We start from the raw sequence: 19,343 nt of genomic DNA, 5'->3' as shown, positions 1-19,343 counted from the left end.
AAATTGGAATTGATGAAACAATAAATGAGCAGACCAAACTGGAACGCAAGTTGCTAATTACTACATGTGGGGTTCTCTCTCCTGATTGGATGAAATTTCTAACCCACATGAAACATTTGTGTTTACTTCAGACAGTGAGCGATGAGGAGACCCATGTTACTGAAAAAAAAAACTAAAAAAAATAAAAAAATGTTTGTTTCAACCAAAATATATCACTTTGCAGCACCTTTAAGTTTGAACGGTTAGCAGTCAACGATAAATGAGAAACCGTATTGCGTAAGTTGGTGGTATATATATTCAATGTCAAGAGCAGCTGTAGCCAGATGTAAAACCTTCAGTAAAACCACATTATTAGAATGGGTGTGTTCGGAAATTACGCACCGGAGCACACTCGCCTATTAGTTTGTATTGGCCAGTGCGCTCAGTGCTGTATTTTCAAACGCGCCCATAGTTATCCATTGTTTTCTTATTTTTTCAGCGTGAGAATACAGTAGACTGTTTATTGACACCACCAAACCTAAGGCAAAAAGGCGGTCATACTGTACACTTCAATATTTGTTTAGTCAACGCGAGTCATACAGTCATCGCACGTTTTCCAAATATCATGCAGCCCTAATCTCAATTGTGATTACGCTGCAATCTGCGTTGTGGCTAACAGTGATAACTTTGTTCTTGAACTTAGTCAATAGAAGACTTACTTTGCCACAATAATAAATTCAGAAAAGTCCAGTTGTGTGTTTGTGTTACAGTATATTTCTTTGTAAAGAAACTAGAGAAACAGCAGCACAATCGATCATTACACCAGAGACAAATCAACAAAATAATGCAATGATCACTGACCAGAGATCAGCAGGACTTAGTTTATGACTTTGGTATAACACGAAAAAAGAGCAGCAATGCAGTCAAAAATAGTATTAAATTATGTGCTGTAAAAATAAATATATGATACCTTCATAAAAGTGCAGCTCAATTCAACACATAAACACGAATAATGTGACAAAAACAAGCTTCTACTGGCCCTCTGAGTGGCGGATAATATAATCCATAATACACAACTGAATATCAGCGTAGTTCTGAGCTGAACTAGACAGCCACTGTAAACCAAGAATATTCATATAATATTCATTATTTAGTCATGTCATGCCCAAACCAATCTACAGTTGATTTGGAATTTGTTTCGGTGTGCTCAGAGATAAAAACTAGACCAAGAAGAATGCGGAAGTGACGTTTGCCCCCAGGTGACCAATAGTTCCAAACACTACAGTATGGTTTCTGTACTTAAAGGTATTGTAGGCAACATTAAGCCTAAATTAAAAAAATATGTATATATATATATATATATATATATATATATATATATATAGCATTTTTTCCCCTCTATCAGCCACTATATAATGATGCTGGGGTGTTTTCCTGCATTGAAACACAGTCCTCTTTCTGAAAACCGTATTTTCCCTGTATTGTTTATGTTTGTGCAGTTCGTTTCCCCGACCACCAGGGGGTGATGCTTCCATAGACTTCCATAGAGTCACACGGACACGGACGCGCACGGATGCGCACATGCGTGCGTTAATTTACGTCCCGGACAAACATAAACAATAGGGAAAATACGGATTTCAGAAAGAGGTGTGTTTCAATGCAGGAAAACACCCCAGCATCATTATATAGTGGCTGATAGAGGGGAAAAATGCAATATATATATATAATTTTTTTTTTAAATTTAGTCTTAATGTTGCCTACAATACCTTTAAAGTACCTGTTGAAGCAGCACGTGCAATACATAAATTACGCGAACGCTGCGACCTCAAAGAGCGTGGCAACTCTCTCTTTCAACAGGTCAGGGTTCTTAGTAATCATCTATTGTTAAAAACATCCACGCTGATGAATGTCGAGAAGAAAGCACTTACCCAGCGGGTGGCATTGTCGTGCGCAGTTATTTCATATTGTACACAGAAAAAAACATTTTACTGTGTGGGTCTAGATGTTTTTGCGTCCGGGGACCCCGAGGGGTCCTTAATAAAGCGTCGATCATTTTAACCCCTTTATCCATATTTTATACGTTGGCTATAGCAGATGTACAAGCTCATAGCGCGGCACAGAGTGCCGCGCTATAAGCTTGTAGATCTGCTATTTTTGAAAAATCGTGAAAATGTGTGCAAATCTTTGAATATATATTTTTCAAAGCAAATATTTGTAACTAAAATCTTTGCTTCTGGGGGGTCCCTGGAACAAAATATTTTGAGATGGGGGGGGTCTGCGGCCAAATACATATCATTTTGGGGAGTGCTTGACATGAAAAAGTTTGAGAACCACTGTACTAGACCACCGATTGCCGTCATTTAGTATATCAAGATATATAAAAAATAATAACAAACACAGTTACCATATCCACCATCGTAAACTCTTTTTCACAGGGACGTCACAGGCTCTCAGAAGGTGGGGGGTATGGACTTTCGGTGGACTATACCCCTTATTTTACACTTTGGCTATTCAAAAATAGCAGATATACAAGCTCATAGCGTGGCAAGCTCATAGCGGTACCGCGCTATGAGCTTGTAGATCTTCTATTTTTGAAAAATCGTGAAAAACATTTGTAACTGTCAAATGTAAACAAATTCTGTATTTTCAAAAAATTGCGTTTTTTGGGTGGATTTTGTTTTTAGTTTTTTTTCTCGTGTTTTGGTTACTTTATTTCGGTTTTAGGGTTAGGGTTAGGTTATTTAATTCTTATTTTTGCCTGATTTTACAGATTTATTATCAAAACATTTTTTTTTAAGTGGGGCGTATGAAATCACGGATCTGCGAGAGTGAGGGTGTCGCGTCGTACGCACAGTGAATGGCCGTGACGCCCCTGCAGTGCTTTTTCACACCACTGCTACTGAGGGTCTTTGAGTTTCGCCAGGTGGTCCTTCCTGTTGGTGAACACACAGCGAACGGAGGACAGCAGCGGCACGGAGTCGGCCTCGGCCCGGCTCAGCGTGACGACGAAGCGGCTGATGCCGGTGTTGGGACAGGGCGAGAACACCTGGGACGTCTTGGCCCCCGGCGGCAGAGAGCAGTGCAGGTCCTCCACGAGGTGCCTGATGGCCACGCGGATGTAGGCGCCGTGACTCACCACCAGGGCGTGGACCCGCGCGCCACCCAGCCCGTCGTCAGGGAGGCCGCCGGCAGGGACCACAGCATCAGGGCAGGGCTGTCGTGATCATGGAGCATTTTTTAGTTGAGGACTAATTGTCAAATAATTGAGATTAATAATTTGATTGTGTTTTTTTTTTGGGTATTGGGCATAGGAACATATAAATAAAAATGACATTTCTGTTTGCCTTTCAGGCTTTGTGAACAGAAACTGCACAGTGCAGATATGACAAATAGTATACTTAAATTTACTTAAACTTAAATATACAAAGAAATGACTGACAATGACTGGTACCAATAATCAAAATAACTATGGCCAAAACAGGCCATGTTTAATAATGTTATACTTTCAAATGTTCAGAATAAGCCAATCTACAAGCTCACTGATCTTGTAGATCTGCTACTGCCACTATAATTGAAAATGCATGATGAGTGGAAGCTGTTGACGATTATTGCGATTAGCTCAATGAATTGCTAAATAAATGTGACATGCGTACATTGGGGTCGTCCACTGCGGCTCCCGCTGCGACCCCTGGCATGGGGTCACTCTGTGCCGGCCAGCCGTGCTCGTCAACCAGCCGCTGGAACAACACTTTGAGGAACTTCTTGAATCGCAGCCTCACCTGGGAGCAGTGGTGGAAAATGTACTCACATTTCTTACTTAACTCATACACTGCCTAGGACGTAAAAAACGTATTTTTTTCCAATTACCAAACCTGCCTAGGACGTAAAAAACGTAATTTTGTAAATCATTTTTTAAAACAAGATCTCACCGTCGTTCATCTCTCGAAGTGACACATTTCATTGTAGCACACCCGGATACGGAAATACGTCATATCAAAGATTTTCGCTCCCGCCCACTTCCTGTTTGGGTTCCGCTTTCAAACGCCTTTTTCTCTGCTTTTTTTTTTTTTTCTCCGCCGAGGAACACTGTTTCGCGTCGCTGTTTTGAAACTGCTACTGCTGCAAAATGGAATGTCGCCGATTGAAAATGTCTTCTCTGGGCCACTCACACAACTACCCTGTGTGTCTACAAACAGTTGAACACGCGATCATAAGGGATTTAGCGAGGTCTGTGGCGAGGTGGAAAAAGAAAGTGAGTTTTCCGTTCAGATGGCCATGCATGGTGTTTAACGCTGGGCTGGAGGAGAAGGGCTCCGCCTCGACCGTAATGTTTGTTGTCTGAGCGCCGTGCACGACTCGCCTGTGTGTTTAGAAACAACTGGACTTGCGATCATAATGAAAAAAAAAGAAGAGAATTTTTAAACAATTTTATAAAAAACACTAAATCGCTGGCAGTGGGCAAACACAGCCAGAAATAAGTCTGGCAGGGAATGAGTTAAAGTATCAATACTGCAATATAGAAATACAAGTAAATGTCCAGAATTGAAAATGTACTTGAGTAAAAGTACAAAAGTATTGGCATCATAATGTACTTAAAGTACCAAAAGTAAAAGTACTCATTAGGCAGAATGTCCCATTTCAAGTTTTCAAATGTATAAAACTCTTCCGAACAGGTTATTACAGGCGAAAGGTTTTCGTGTGAGCTTGTAGTTGGGCACTTTTTTTGAATAGGACTTAAGTGGTTAAATAAAATTACTAAAATAAGCCGACACGCGTTGATGTATTTTAATGTCTCCAACCAAATATAATAAAGGCCTTTTATCCTCCTTGAGTGCCAGGATTTTGTATGCCTTTTCAACATAATCTTTTCTCTCTCCTGAATACTATTTTTTTTTTAATCTATAAAAAAGGCTTTTTTTGCTTATAAGTTATTGTTCTCAAACAGAAACTTTAATCAAATCTACGTTTTGATGAGAAAATGTTGCAATTTTTGACAAAATATGGGTTAAAACATGGGTAACATGGACGTAAAAATCGGGCATCGGTCGGCCTATAATATGATCCTCAGTAACAAAATGGTTTCTACAGAATACAATTTTTTAAATAGTACAAGAACAAACTGCCATATCCCTAGACGTCCACTGTGGGGTGCTGTTGTATAAAACAATGCACTTCTAGATATTGTTTTGAACATTACCGTGTGGCACGGTCAACTGAACCTCACGTTCTACATATTCTAGGACTAGACTGGCCTGGTCTAAGGTCTGTCCTCTAGGGCATTGGTTCTCAAAGTGGGGTCCGGGAACCCACAGGGGTCCTTGGGGGGGGAGTTCCAGGGGGTCCCCAGTGAAATGTGTTAATATAGCATCACAATTTAACCTTTTATACTTTGGCTATTCAAAAATAGCGGATATACAAGTTCATAGCGCGGCACCGAGCTGAGACGGGGGTCCGCGGCCAAATACATATCATTTTTGGGGTCCTTGACATGAAAAAGTTTGAGAACCACTGCTCTAGGGGGTTATGTAAGTCAGAGTCTCACCTGGTCTAAGGTCTCTCCTCCTGGCGGAGTGTAGTCCCGACACGCCTGGCCAGCAGCGTTGGCCATGTTCTTCAGGTCTTCCTTGGGACGTCCCTCAGCAACGCCGAAACCCTGTATGATGCAGGAGACACACACGGCACACATTTACACAGGGTGCTCTGTTATGAAGTGAGCATGTGATTGGTTGAGAACAGAAGCGTGGAGCTGAGAGACCAGCAGCAACGGCACTGAGTTCCCTTACAGCAGCGGTCAACAAACTTTCTAGCCCATTCTACGGTACATCCCGACACAGATGATGCAACCCCAAAGCTCAACACTTTAACTTTAATCAAATAATAAGAAAACTTTACAAAATGTACAATCGGCCTATTGAGCTCTCACATTCAAAAAAGGGGGAGAATAATAATACAAAGTGAACATTACTGTGCTCACATTAGCGAGCCCACAATAGACCAATTATTTGTTTACTAACATTGAGACTGGATGCACAGGTGATTGTTTCACGCAATCAATTCCCAACCTGTTGTTTCGGGGTGCGCTGGTTTCAGCACACCCCAACCCCCTCTTGTGTGTTGGCTAGTGAGGCACGTCCTAGCGAGACCTGACAGAATGGGTTTCATTGCGCACATACTGGTTTCGCGCATACTGGTTCTTATCAGTGTGACGTCGTCTGTTAAGGGGTCTATTAACCACACATAAGCTGTCAATCATAGCAGCAGTTATTAAAGAAATTTGAACACCAGAACTTATTAACAATAAACCATACCAGTAATTTATTAACAATTAAGGCTCTCATAGCAGCAGTTATTACACAAAATATAACACCAGTCATTTTAATCAAATCGCAACTCCTCTTTCATGACTGATAACTTAAGATATCGCACCGCTGGACGTTTTCCCTGATTTTAACCAGTCCTGTAGAGTTGCAAATATGTAGAACTCACCAGTCACCAGGTAGTTAGGCTGGCAGGAAATCAAGTAATTTAAATTTTGCATCATTATTAACTACACAAAATACTACATTACTCGACTTACTTACCCTCTCTCTGAGTAAAGGGTCCAGAACCATCTCTGTGTCAGAACGGTGAGCATTGTTCCTCAGAATCCCCTCAGCAGTCTGCAACAGAAGGGAAACATCTGGCAATGGTTGTCTCTATAAACTCCAACGTTCCGATCATGCATGGACATGGACACAATTCTATTGTCATTAATAAGTCAGAACATCACAGGATTGTAACTATGCTAAAATATTTCATATCAATATTGATATGTTGGTTCAGAACAATGACCACGAGGTTTTCGTAATTTTGCCAAGAAATAGCTCTTGGAGATGGGAAGCATTGACATACAGTATAGTAATATTCACCAGAAAGGTGTATGGATATTAATATTGCTGTAACTGTCAGCAACTGTCAGTACATTGACCCCTATGCTACCAGTACAAAATGTGCAATTTGTCTTGGTTTATGCAACTCGGGATCTAGTCAGATTTACTTGTATGACAGACAGGCTTTGTGGACTGTATCTGACACCTGATATCTAGGTCTGATAAACAACTCACTGGAGAAAAACTGCAGAAAAGCTCATTTGGCTAATAGGCTTACATTACAATTGGTTCAGTGTAAATATGCTATTGCATTACATTACTGTACATTAGTCATTTAGCAGACGCTTTTATCCAAAGCGACTTACAATAAGTGCATTCAACATAGGTAGGGAACAAAACTACAAATCACCAGAAGTCTTAAGTGCATTTCCTGCAAAAACAAGCAACCAAGAGTATACCTAGCGCTAAGGTGAAAGTGCAATATATGCGGGGAAAAAATGCGACGCGTTGTGAGCTTGTTGATCGTCTATTTTCAAATAAAATCTTGCGGGGAAATTATAATTAGCAGCTCTGGCAACCCTGCCCCCAGGGGTCATTGAGGGGGTTTCGGCTAAATTGTTGATAGTTATAGGAACCAAAAGGAGCAAAGGGACCTTTATACAGATCTGTAACTCTCAGTGTTATGGGGGTGCGTGGCGTGCCTGCGTGGCCCGAATCACGCATACCAAACCGGGGGTCCTTGAAATAATAAAAAAAAAAAAAAGGATTGAGGACCACTGGCACGTCTCACCTGGCGGGCCCGCTGAAGGTTGCTGACGAGCACGTTGTTGAAGCGGAGCTCTCTGAGGTACTGTCCTACCGCCTCTGCCTGCTGGAGCCCAGTCTCTGACAGCACCGTGTCTACACCTTGACCTGACCATAACAACACAAGACACACACACACACCAGCGTGAGAACATTAAACCCCTTTAAGACCGGGAAAGCATCTATGTCATCTTTAGATTTCTTTGGCTATTCAAAAATAGCAGATCTACAAGCTCATAGCGCGGCGCTATGAGCTTGTAGATCTGCCAACCGCGCTATGAGCTTGTAGATCTGCTAAAAAAAAATGTAATCGTAAAAATGTGTGCAAATCTTTGAATATATATATTTAAAGCAAACATTATTAACTAAAATCTTTGCTTCTGGGGATCCCTGGAACAACATATTTTGAGATGGGGGTCCACGGCCAAATACATATTATTTTGGGTCCTTGACATAACATGCTTTGAGCTTGTAGATCTGCAATTTCAACTGTTCATGTTTTTCTTCTAAGTATAAAGTAATTAGATAAGCAAGTTATTTGTCACGTCTGCCCTGTCTGTGCACCTTTTGTTTACAAAGCCTAGAAGCCAAACACAATTAAATCGATAATCGCAATATTTGAGCAAGAATGAATAGTCAAGTAAAGTTTCACAGTCCCTCTCTCCCTCTCTCTCTCATATGATATGAATGAGAAAGAATGCTGTAGATCAGTGGTTTTCAACCTTTTTCATGCCAGGGACCCCTAAATTGATATACATTTGGCCGCGGACCCCCACCTGAAATTGTTTTGTGACAGGGACCCCCAACAGCAAAGATACCAGTTAATTTTCGCTTAAAAAAATATAAATATTCAAAGATATGCACACTTTTTCAAGATTTTTCAAAAATAGCAGATCTGCTATGTACAAATGGAACCAAATGGACCTGTCAGTGTCCATTTGGTTCCATTAATACACTCTCAGAGTTACATTAACATTGATTTTACAATATAAATTCTGTGTATAGCCTAATGCACATCCAACAGGGGGTCCTTGACATGAAAATGATTGAGAACCACTGCTTGAGATCAACATACCTTGTAACAGCTTGTCTCTGTTGTATTGTGTCTCTCCACTGTGTGAACAGACCACAATGTCAGTCATTTCTACACGTCAGGAGACGTTTGACAATCAACATGGCGATGGATTATTAACCAGAACATTATCATATCATATCATTTACAACAGGGGTCTTCAACAGGGGGTCCTCAGAGTTACTACAGGGGGTCCGCCAAATTGTGTGATATGTTATTTTTTTTACCTTATCCACTTATAACCCTAGCATCCCTTTTCTGAGGAGAACTTTAGCCAAAAATAGCAGATCGGCTATTTTTGGCAAATAGGTATAGGTGTAGAGGGAAAAAAGAGCAGACCACGTAAACAAAAAAAGTTGAATCTGAAACACAATTTTATACAATATGGGGGTCCATGCTTCATCTCTCTCTCAGCTAGGGGGTCCCTGGACCCTGCTTCATCTCTCTCTCAGCTAGGGGGTCCCTGCTTCATCTCTCTCTCAGCTAGGGGGTCCCTGCTTCATCTCTCTCTCAGCTAGGGGGTCCCTGGACCCTGCTTCATCTCTCTCTCAGCTAGGGGGTCCCTGCTTCATCTCTCTCTCAGCTAGGGGGTCCCTGCTTCATCTCTCTCTCAGCTAGGGGGTCCCTGGACCCTGCTTCATCTCTCTCTCAGCTAGGGGGTCCCTGCTTCATCTCTCTCTCAGCTAGGGGGTCCCTGCTTCATCTCTCTCTCTCTCTCTCTCTCTCTCTCTCTCAGCTAGGGGGTCGCTGCTTGAGCTTCATCTCTCTCTCAGCTAGGGGGTCCCTGCTTCATCTCTCTCTCTCTCTCAGCTAGGGGGTCCTTGGCCTGAAAACGTTGAAGACCCCTTCTTTACAATGTTATCATGTTACTGTCTGATCCCAACAGTAAAACAACAGTACCTCCTCACAGACACCATAATAATATGGCTTTCGTGTTGTTTTTGTCACATAAAACAACACACAGTTTGCTTGTCACACACACATCAATGTCTTTAAGAACCACAAGGTGATATCAACGGTTTAAAAGATGGAGTATATATACTTATTACTTACTGTCTGATGAATGTCAAGCTGAAGGTAAACATGTTGGTGGTGACTGTACTGTTACTTCCTGTTTGGGTCATTGGTGACGTCATGACGTCGCGTCACCAACCAACCAATCACATTCGCAGACACCTTTATCCCAGCGGTGGACAAAGTACTCAGATGTTTTACTTAAAGTAAAAGTATCAATACTGCAATGCAGAAATACTCTGTTACAAGTAAGAGTCCAGAATTCTAAATTTACTTGAGTAAAAGTTCAAAGGTATTGGTGTCAAAATGTACTTAAATTATCAAGTAAAAGTACTCATATGCAAAATGGCTCATTTCACAAGTCTTCAAATATTTTGAAAATAGCAGATCTACAAGCTCACAGACGCGTTGTGATCTTGTAGATTGCTATTTTCAAATTCTGCACAAACGTTCTGCATAATGAGTACTTTTACTTCATACTTTAAAGGTAGGGTAAGTGATATTTTTTGGTTAAAACAAAAAGTATTTTGTTAAAAGGTTAAAGCACTATATTGTGATAGTAATCATTGCTATAGAGTGTTTGTTCAGTAACAGATGTCTCCCCGTCTCTCCAGCTCTTTAATAAACAGAAAATGAATTTTCCGGTAGGTGTCAAAATCTCAGCCAATCAGGAGAAAGTACCAATTTTTAAGCTTCATTTGTATAGTGTTCCAGTTCTAATTTTGTCTGCTCATTTCTTAGTGTCATCACTTCCAATTTCACTTGTTTAATCTATAGCCTGATTGAGTTCTCTGTCCTGGTTGGATAAAATTGGAAATTAAACTGAAACGAAAATGCATTTTCTGTTTTATAAAGAGCTGGAGAGACAAGGAGACTCCTCTTACTGAACAAACACTCTATAGAGCGTGCCAACGCGTCATCACCACGGGGGCGTTGGCATTGGGCGTGGCATTGGGCAATGTTAAGTCAACCTGGTTTTTACCCCTCAAAGATGTCCGCCGCTACCAAAAGACACTTGTTGACGCCCCTTTCAGGAATTTTGGCACGCTCTATAGCAATGAGTACTATCAGAATATAGAGCTATAAGCTATTTAACACTTATTTTAACCAAAGAAAATCACTTACCCTACCTTTAAGTATATTTTGATGCCGATACTTTTGTAATTTTTAATACCGGACTTGTAACAGAGTATTTCTCCATTGCAGTATTGATACTTTTACTTAAGTAGAAAAAATTAAGTACTTTTTCCATCACTGTAATAATGTGAAAAAGATTTAGGGCAAGGATCAGATTAGTGACTTTTCAGCACTTCCACAAGCATGTGAACTGGCAAGGTGATAAGACGGCTGATCATCATCATTTCCCAAGCTACTCTAGTTCAGGCTAAGCTGAATATATATAAGTCACAGTAAGGCTGGTCCTGATATGCACGGTGCAACCCAAAATACACAATAATTTGCATACGTTTCATAAAGCAAACAACTAGTACTAGATATAAGGAAACGTTGATCCTGAACTTGAAAAGCTCTTTAATGTATTGTTTCTCATGTTTTTGGTTGTTTTTTCGTGATTTTGTCATTGCGCGTCGCATCATGGGTAATGTGTCTAGCTGTATATTGGCTGTCAGGTGGAAACGTTATGTGAGCTGATTAGAGGAGTAGCTTGCAGTCAGAGACTTAAGGACAGTCAACGAAAATCTATCTATCTATCTATCTATCTATCTACAGTGTATCTATCCATCCGTCCATCCGTCTGTCTGTCTCTCTGTCTGTCTGTCTATTTGTCTACATATCTATCTATCCTTTTATGTACTGTTACAATGTGTATGTATCTGTTAGTTTGTGTATTTATTCATTTGCTTATTATTATGAATCAAAATCATTTAAAATAATGTATTATTATTATTATTACACTTATTATTATTATTATTATAATAACAGTTGTCATTACACTGTTCTGACCTCATGTGCTGCTGTCTCATCGCCTCTGATGTGAATGTGAAGAGAGAACTGGAACAGTCTGGTTATGCTTGTGTTTAAATGTGTGTTAAAATATGATGAATAACACAGAGGGCATTGCCGGGAAATGTTTAGGGCAGGGGTCTTCAACGTTTTTCAGGCCAAGGACCCCTTAGCTGAAAGAGATGAAGCAGAGACCCCCCACTACATATTGGATTCATGTTAAATGTGTGTTTTCAGGCATTTAACCACTTAAACCCTATAAATACTTTGTAAACTTGACCCTTGGCTCGGCACTTGGTCTGCTCTTTTTTTCCTATACACCAAACCTCTGAGTCTTCGCCGAAAAATAGCCAATCTACAAGCTTGTAGCTCGAGCTTGTAGATCTGCTATTTTCGGCTAATGTTCCCCCCAGAATAGGGATGAGAAAGTACAAGTGGTTAATGTAAAAATACAAATATCAAGTCCCTTTCACAAGTCTTCAAATATTTTGAAAATAGCAGATCTACAAGCTCACAGACGCGTTGTGAGCTTGTAGATTGCCATTTTCAAATTCTGCTCAAACATTCTGCATAATGAGTACTTTTACTTTTGATACTTTAAGTAGATTTTGATCCGATACTTTTGTTCTTTTAATTTTTAATACCGGACTTGTAACAGAGTAATAAGGTATACCAGAGAAAGGACCCATTCTCCATTGCAGTATTGATACTTTTACTTCAGTAAAAAAGTTAAAAAGATTTAGGTCTGTCTGTCTGTCCTTTTATTTACTTACTGTGTGTGTGTGTGTGTGTGTGTGTGTGTGTGTGTGTGTGTGTGTGTGTGTGTGTGTGTGTGTGTGTGTGTGTGTGTGTGTGTGTGGTATGTATTTGTTAGTTTGTTTACTTATTCATTTCCTTATTATTATTATTCATAACACTAATAATTGTTATTAATAAATTATATCAATTAATTATTACTAGACCATACCCGGTCGGCGCAGCGCATCCGTGGGGGGATATGCGCACATGATCTGGCAACCCGGGAGGCAGTTCGTCCCATAGCTGGGCAGCCCCGTAACCATGGCGACAGTGTTTGACACAAAAACGCTAATAAGAAGCTGAGATTTGATGAAATTGAAAAACGGGCTTCACAGTTGCGTTCAGATGGTAATGGTCAATGGCTGTGTGCAAAATCAGAGCAATTGGTCCAGCCAGTGAGGAGAACCGGGTATCTTCACTCACGTACTCACCGCCACTACAGAGGTTACTAGAATTATAGTAGGATGACTATTATTTCATCAGTTGTCTCTTATTTTAACTAAAGTAAATCACTTACCCTACCTTTAAAATAACACAGATGCTTAATGGGTTAATATGTATTTGGCCGCAGGCCCCATCTGAAAAGATCTTGTACCAGGGACCCTCATACACGATTTGTACAGTTAAAATGTTTCAAATATATTTTCTATATATAGATTCTATGAGCTCACAACTCGTCGAAACACAACGATGTGAGCTTCCAGATTTGCTGGGGACACCCTGGAACCCTCATAAGAACCTCTGGGGGTCCCCGGACCCCACTTTGAGAACCACTGCTGTAATGGAATGACCCGATGGGATTGAACAAAGCGTCAATATGTGACAAGCTGTTAGTACAAGTCGACAACAAAAAAGGGTAAACAATAACTGTAGGAAATGCAATTTATTTGCAATTTTTTAATAACATCATTCCTCAGATAAAAATGCAATGTTACAGGAATATACATCAGAGATTAATTTAAAACTTGCTTTCAAGGGACCATACAGTCTAAATATACTTTTTCCATTTTTTTTATTTACTGGTAGCGTGCGTTTATAAGCAAGACAGACTCTGTCACCAAGGACAGACTGACAAGTTACAGATACAAACTGTACATCACATATTTACAAATCAACTTTTTGTATGGTTTTTCATTTCACTTTTTATTGAAAATAGGAGTAGAAAAAGTGATTGAATTAATATTCTGATTTATTTCATCCGTATCCCTTTCCCTAAAATGAAACGAATGACACAAACAGGAATAAAAAGAAAGGAATATGTTTTTTTCCTTGAAGAAAAACAATACCAAACAAAAAAAGAACAGGAAAGGGGCGTGTCAACTGTGAGACCACAATACAGAGTCATCACCAAGGAGACAAGGTAACCGGGGAAACCAAACATGAGGCCAGGCCAGTGTTACTTAGCAACCTCACAACCAATGGGATCCCTTGCATGAAGTGGCTTCAATGTCTAGTCCGGGGGACCACCAGCACCAGGGGTCCAATTGGAACACTGACAGGTCCATAACTCTGAGAGTGTACAAATCCCATTTGGTTCCATTTGTACACTCTCAGAGTTAAATTGACACTGAGGATGTTACAGTGTAGATTGGGGGTCCCAAAGCAAAAAAAAACATTGCATCAAATGGGGGTCCGTGGACTAATGTATATCAAACTGGGGGATCCTTGAAATTAAAGAGGGTTGAGAATCACTGAACTATACGTTTACCCCAATCAAAATCCTCAGTGTTAATTTAACAATGTATAGGTTCTAGACCTGTAAGGGTCCATTTGGAACCCTGCTGGCCCCAGAACCCGATGTTGAGAACCATGCGGCTTAAAGTGAAATGAACTCTTGTTACAAAATGGCCACCTTGGTCTCCAAAGCTACCATAAGCACAATGATAACACCTCTAGTTCATTTTTCTGACCATAAATAGTGCTGTCATTATTAAATACTACATTTAACAGTAGCGCCACTACTAATATTATTATAACAAATACGTTTGTTGGTCTCTGTGTGAATATCTCTCCCCCCAAAAAATAAATAAAACCCCGCGGGTAAGTTTGGATATTTCTTAAAAAGAAGAAAAAGAAAGAGAAACAAAGTCCTGTCAGTTTTCCTTTGAAAAACCCAAACCCACAACATGTCAGACCAGCATGTTAATAAATTAATAAATGAATGAATTAGTATCCGGCTTCGGACTTAAATGGCTCTGCTGTTAACTCAGTATGGATCTATGATCATAAGCCAACTAAAATGCTCCATAGTATTGGCCTACTGCATATCATCACTGTTGGGCAGAAACCTTGTATCTCCATATTTAATCTTTATGGTTTATTGTTCTTAATAAATAAATACCCTATTTTATACTTTGCTGTATGACAGTGTTGCGCGAAAGTAGCGAAACACCCGACCTAAAGTTTTTGATTTCTCCTATAAGGACACGCCCAAAATAGGAATGCCAGGTCTGTAAGTGGTTAAGTGTGTCTGTAGCTTTTATAAATATTGAACCAACGGAAAGTATTATCAAGAGCTTGTGACTAAATAATAACTGCACTGGATACATTGGAACCCAGGTTATTTTTTCTTTTCTTTTTTTTCTTTTCTTGAAAAGTAACGGCTTTGGACATATAAGGTTTCTCCCTGACATTGACGACGTTTCATTACCACCTAACTGTCACATGCGGGCTGAAAGAATCAGCGTCTGACCGCCTCAATGATTCTTAGAGGAAACCACAAACATAACTAAGTCCTCATACCTAAGAGTGTGTGAGTGTCTGTGATTGGCCAACACGTCTACGAGCGCTGCGTTCTCACAAGCATCAGATTGATATCTGTGGTCTTGACTTTGTTGTAGACGTGTGTTCTCTTCTTTACATGGCTGTCTAAACAGGAACAAACCACATGGAATCTAGCTTTTCCCTGCGGAGACAGCTGGTGAAAAGATCTGGTTCACGCTACAATGAGTTGTCACTCAGACGTTTCATGTCTGCGTAAATCATGGTCGACATGAGCGAGCTAAAGAAGCTAGCCAGCTTGGATGATGAAAAACGAAGAAGTGGGAGAAATATTTTTAAAGAATGAAACCGCTTTCAACGTCTCAGTTTGGAGAGACATCAGTGTAGAAATGTCTGAGTCATTCATGGAGAGAGACACATAATAACTCTTTATAAAACAATGGAGAGTAAACACACACAGGAAGAGGCAGAGAGAGAGACATTCAGTGGATTCAGTGGGAGTCATGTTGTCAAGTAACAACTTGTACCCCAGCATCCCTATTGTGGGGACAAACATTCTGCGAACATATCTTATCTACAAGCTCAAAACACGTTGTGAGCTTGCACATGGCCATTTAGAGTAGAGGGAGAAAATGTGGGTGTAGTATAGAATCTTGGGGCACTCCAGTCAACTAAGTATACAGGGTTTAAGTAGTTAATAAAGACAGAGCAACAGACACAGCGCTGGGTCAGGCTGTGTCATGGACACCATGTTGCTGCCGACCCCCTACAACCAGGAGATGTTTACTGCAGCAAAACACAATGGATGCCTTCAAAGAGCTGAGGAGAGCTACTGTAGTTGAAAGATATGAAATGACGTCCAACATATACAGTGGCATCTCCGGCTAAAGTCAGCAGATGCTTAGCAAAGGCATGGCTGACAGTTAAATCCACAGTGGCTAAGCCATTTCACAGTTTGCACAGTTTCCTGTCTTGCGTCTCAGTGTCGCTGCAACGAGAGATGTTTTGATGAAACCAACTTTTTGTAAATGTGCAAACCGGGATCTCCGCCAAGGGTTTATTAAATTCACGTTAATAATAGCATTGGCAAAAGAATGAATGAGAAATGTGTGACGTTATGACAAAAACTAACAGTCATTCTGAATGTCTCACAACGGAGAGATGCTGCAACGCAATGGATGGGGTTTGCTCTAACTACGTAGATACTGGACAAGCAGATCAAATATGTGCTTCATTTCTGGGCTCACTTCAACTTGAAATACAACAGAGGAGGAATACAATGTGGCAACCATGTAAGCCCTATTTTTTTTTTTAAGTAAAAAAAGCAGATCTACAGTACAAGCGTTGTGAGCTTGTAGATTTGCATGTTTTGAAACCTTTTTTGAAAACTTTGAATGTTGAAAATGTCAACGCCAAAATAGGGACGCCAGGGTGAGAGTTGTTAAAAGGGCAATTCATTCCTAACAACTCAACTCAACTGTATTTTATGTGCACGTGTGAGATTATGTGCGCTTCACCGTCCTATGATGAAGTATAAAATATAATCAGAGGTTAATTTAAGGATTACGGAAGTTTCCTTAGGGCTTGAGTGGTAAGAGATTAACACTGTAATTTAACCGTGTACCAACTCATGTCTTCAGTGAGCAACTCAAAATCTATAGCCAGCGGTCCAGGGGTCAAGACACTGCATGCTTCCGTAGCACTAATAGCTCATACTGTAGGTCATACTGCACGTCATGCATGGTCATTCTGTGGGAATCTCCAAGCCTCTTACAAACCTCTCTGACATTCTACTGTCACACCAGAACTTCAGTGGAATAAATGTGCAGGTTTGAGAATCCTCACAGTCAATTTATCACAGAGAGTACAAATGTAACCCAAATGGACACTTCATCTGGGTCCCTTTGGTTAAATGTGTATGCCACAAACGGACAAATTGACAATGAGGATGTTACCGTAAAGTCATTTTTCTTTAAAATATCTCTTCCAATTTAGATACAATATGTTGTATAGTAATGCTCTCTGTGCATGTGTGAATAAAGAATCTGTCAACAAACATCTTCATTACAATGTATCTAGAAACTGATCATTGTTTCTGTTGACATGTGTGGTTTTGATAAAAGCCTTTCCTCTGCTCTGTACTGTTATCCGCTTCTCTTATAGCCCTGTATAAACTTTATCTTAGGTTATATTATGAAATCCAATCGATCAGACTACTCTAATCCTAATAAATATAGTTACCCCATGTATGTACAGGCAGAAATCACAGACAAATGCCCAAAGCAATGCCGGAATAGTATCTATAATTCTAAACTTAAGGTAACATTCAAATATTGGTTAAAAAACCAACGCTCCCATCCTCAAATTGTTTTCCTAAAATCGAGTTCCATTCAACTCACAACAAAACTCACCTCCTTTCTTTACATAAAGTACTTTTGTTGAAATCAAGTACTCTGTAAGATCACACCTCCATGCACCACTTTTTCATTTATCATCTTATAAGATTAGATAGTTTCTATATAGATTATCTCAGCTAGAAAACATTTTGAATATGTATTTTCATTTCATAGTCATCTCCTTTTTCCATCTGTCATCGACGATAGGGAAACATTATAATGACAACAACACTGTTTCTTCCAAGAAAACCAAATTAAGGGAATTCAAATCTTTACAATTATTCCTAATACATTATACGTTAATTTTGCCTAGAAAAAAATAAAATCTATTTGAAAATATAATAAAATATGTGTGTCAGGATCAAGTAATCAATAAACGATTTAGCTTACAAGAATATATAATGTCCCTCTATGGTAGATACGTATGGTGGGGAACTGAAAGGGATTCTCTCTGTCAAACTATTTGTGGGGTTTAAAAATACCCCACAGTGTTCTTTTGAACAGATTTCCCTGTAACTACCAAAAAAAAAATATTTTAACAGATCTGATGTCTACTGAGGGATGACACACATTTCATTACACCCTATGTTAAAAACAACAAATTGCTGCTGTCAGGCAGAAACCTTTTATGTTTTTTTCACAAATGAATGCCCTTCATCATACAAGAGTGTCGCACGAAGAAGTGAAAGTAGCAGATCTACAAGCTCACGATGCGGTGCGTTGTGAGCTAATAGATCGGCTATTTTCACTATTTTATTTATTTATTTTTAAATCTTAAAAAAGGAATGGTTTCCACCCGACAGCAACGATATGCAATATGAATCTGTGTGGGTCACTGGTGTGTTGGCTTCAGTAGTAACATGTTGTCACGAACACACATTTCTTAAAAGCAACACTTTCACACACAGTTAACCTGAAGCAGCCGACCTGATGTTTCTGTTGATCTGGGCCAGAACTGGGCCACTGTACTATCAATTCTACATAATATATCATACAAATAATATAATTGATAAAAAATACATAGATTATATCTTTATGCAGTTAGACAAAAATGAATGAATTATAAAACCGACCTGGGTCTCTAAATGTACACAACTAATCAACTATGACTTATCTGCATCTGGAAATTATCTATAAAAAAAAATTGTTTCAAGTCATCTAAACCCTTCTCTGGAACTAAAAATAAATAAAAGCTACATGTTTTCTTTTAAGCATAGAAAGATCTAGTCCTTGATAAACCGGAGTTTATTTTGTTAGATATGTATAATAGTGCCAACAACAACGTGTTGCAGGGGTGCGCGCGCGCGCACACACACACACACACACACACACACACACACACACACACACACACACACACACACACACACACACACACACACACACACACACACACACACACACACACACACACACACACACACACACACACACACACACACACACACACACACACACACACACCTGTTATAGGACTATGAGAAAGGGAGGCATGTGTCCCAGCGCTACAATTAACACGTTTCATCTACACCAGTGAGTTTACTGGTTTGTCCTCCAATTCCTCTCAACTGCAGGTTTCACTAAAGCATCTTAGAACTACGGCCATATAACAGTACAACTATCTGTGTGGATCAAATAGCACAGTGATGATCTACAAGCTCACATAACACGTTGCGTTGCGATGTGATGTGATGTGTGCTTATAGATCTGCTATGTCTTGGCGAAGAC

General features: G+C 39.8%; 1 protein-coding gene and 1 long non-coding RNA gene across 2 annotated transcripts; both read right to left on the bottom strand.

The window, feature by feature from the left end:
* Window positions 1–739: 739 nt before the first annotated feature.
* On the bottom strand, window positions 740–9,832 carry LOC311039503 (fructose-2,6-bisphosphatase TIGAR B-like). The gene is made up of 7 exons (XM_084049427.1): window positions 9,778–9,832; window positions 8,728–8,765; window positions 7,639–7,760; window positions 6,561–6,638; window positions 5,522–5,632; window positions 3,633–3,758; window positions 740–3,193 (listed from the first exon to the last, which is right to left on the bottom strand). The coding sequence occupies exons 1-7, from the start codon at window positions 9,807–9,809 to the stop codon at window positions 2,876–2,878; spliced, it is 825 nt and encodes a 274-aa protein (XP_083905553.1). The 5' UTR covers window positions 9,810–9,832; the 3' UTR covers window positions 740–2,875.
* A 3,534-nt stretch (window positions 9,833–13,366) lies between these two features.
* On the bottom strand, window positions 13,367–18,876 carry LOC311039841. The gene is made up of 2 exons (XR_014600205.1): window positions 16,787–18,876; window positions 13,367–16,679 (listed from the first exon to the last, which is right to left on the bottom strand). It is a non-coding gene; the product is annotated as an uncharacterized lncRNA (long non-coding RNA).
* Window positions 18,877–19,343: the final 467 nt, after the last annotated feature.

This window comes from Gymnoscopelus microlampas (genome assembly GCF_963454915.1).
Source record: "Gymnoscopelus microlampas genome assembly, chromosome: 23".
Classification (NCBI taxonomy): Eukaryota; Metazoa; Chordata; class Actinopteri; order Myctophiformes; family Myctophidae; genus Gymnoscopelus; species Gymnoscopelus microlampas.
Note: the sequence above shows the minus strand (reverse complement) of the source record. Positions and strands in the feature narration are given on the sequence as shown.

Bases quoted from the DNA above. Each gene is read 5' to 3' on its own strand.
- LOC311039503 (XM_084049427.1), bottom strand. From the start codon at position 9,809: ATGTTTACCTTCAGCTTGACATTCATCAGACA. The intron at 6,639-7,638 runs GTGAGACGTGCC...CTTCTGTTGCAG, and splicing joins ACCTTCAGCGGGCCCGCCAG to ACTGCTGAGGGGATTCTGAG. The intron at 5,633-6,560 runs GTAAGTAAGTCG...TGCATCATACAG, and splicing joins ACCCTTTACTCAGAGAGAGG to GGTTTCGGCGTTGCTGAGGG.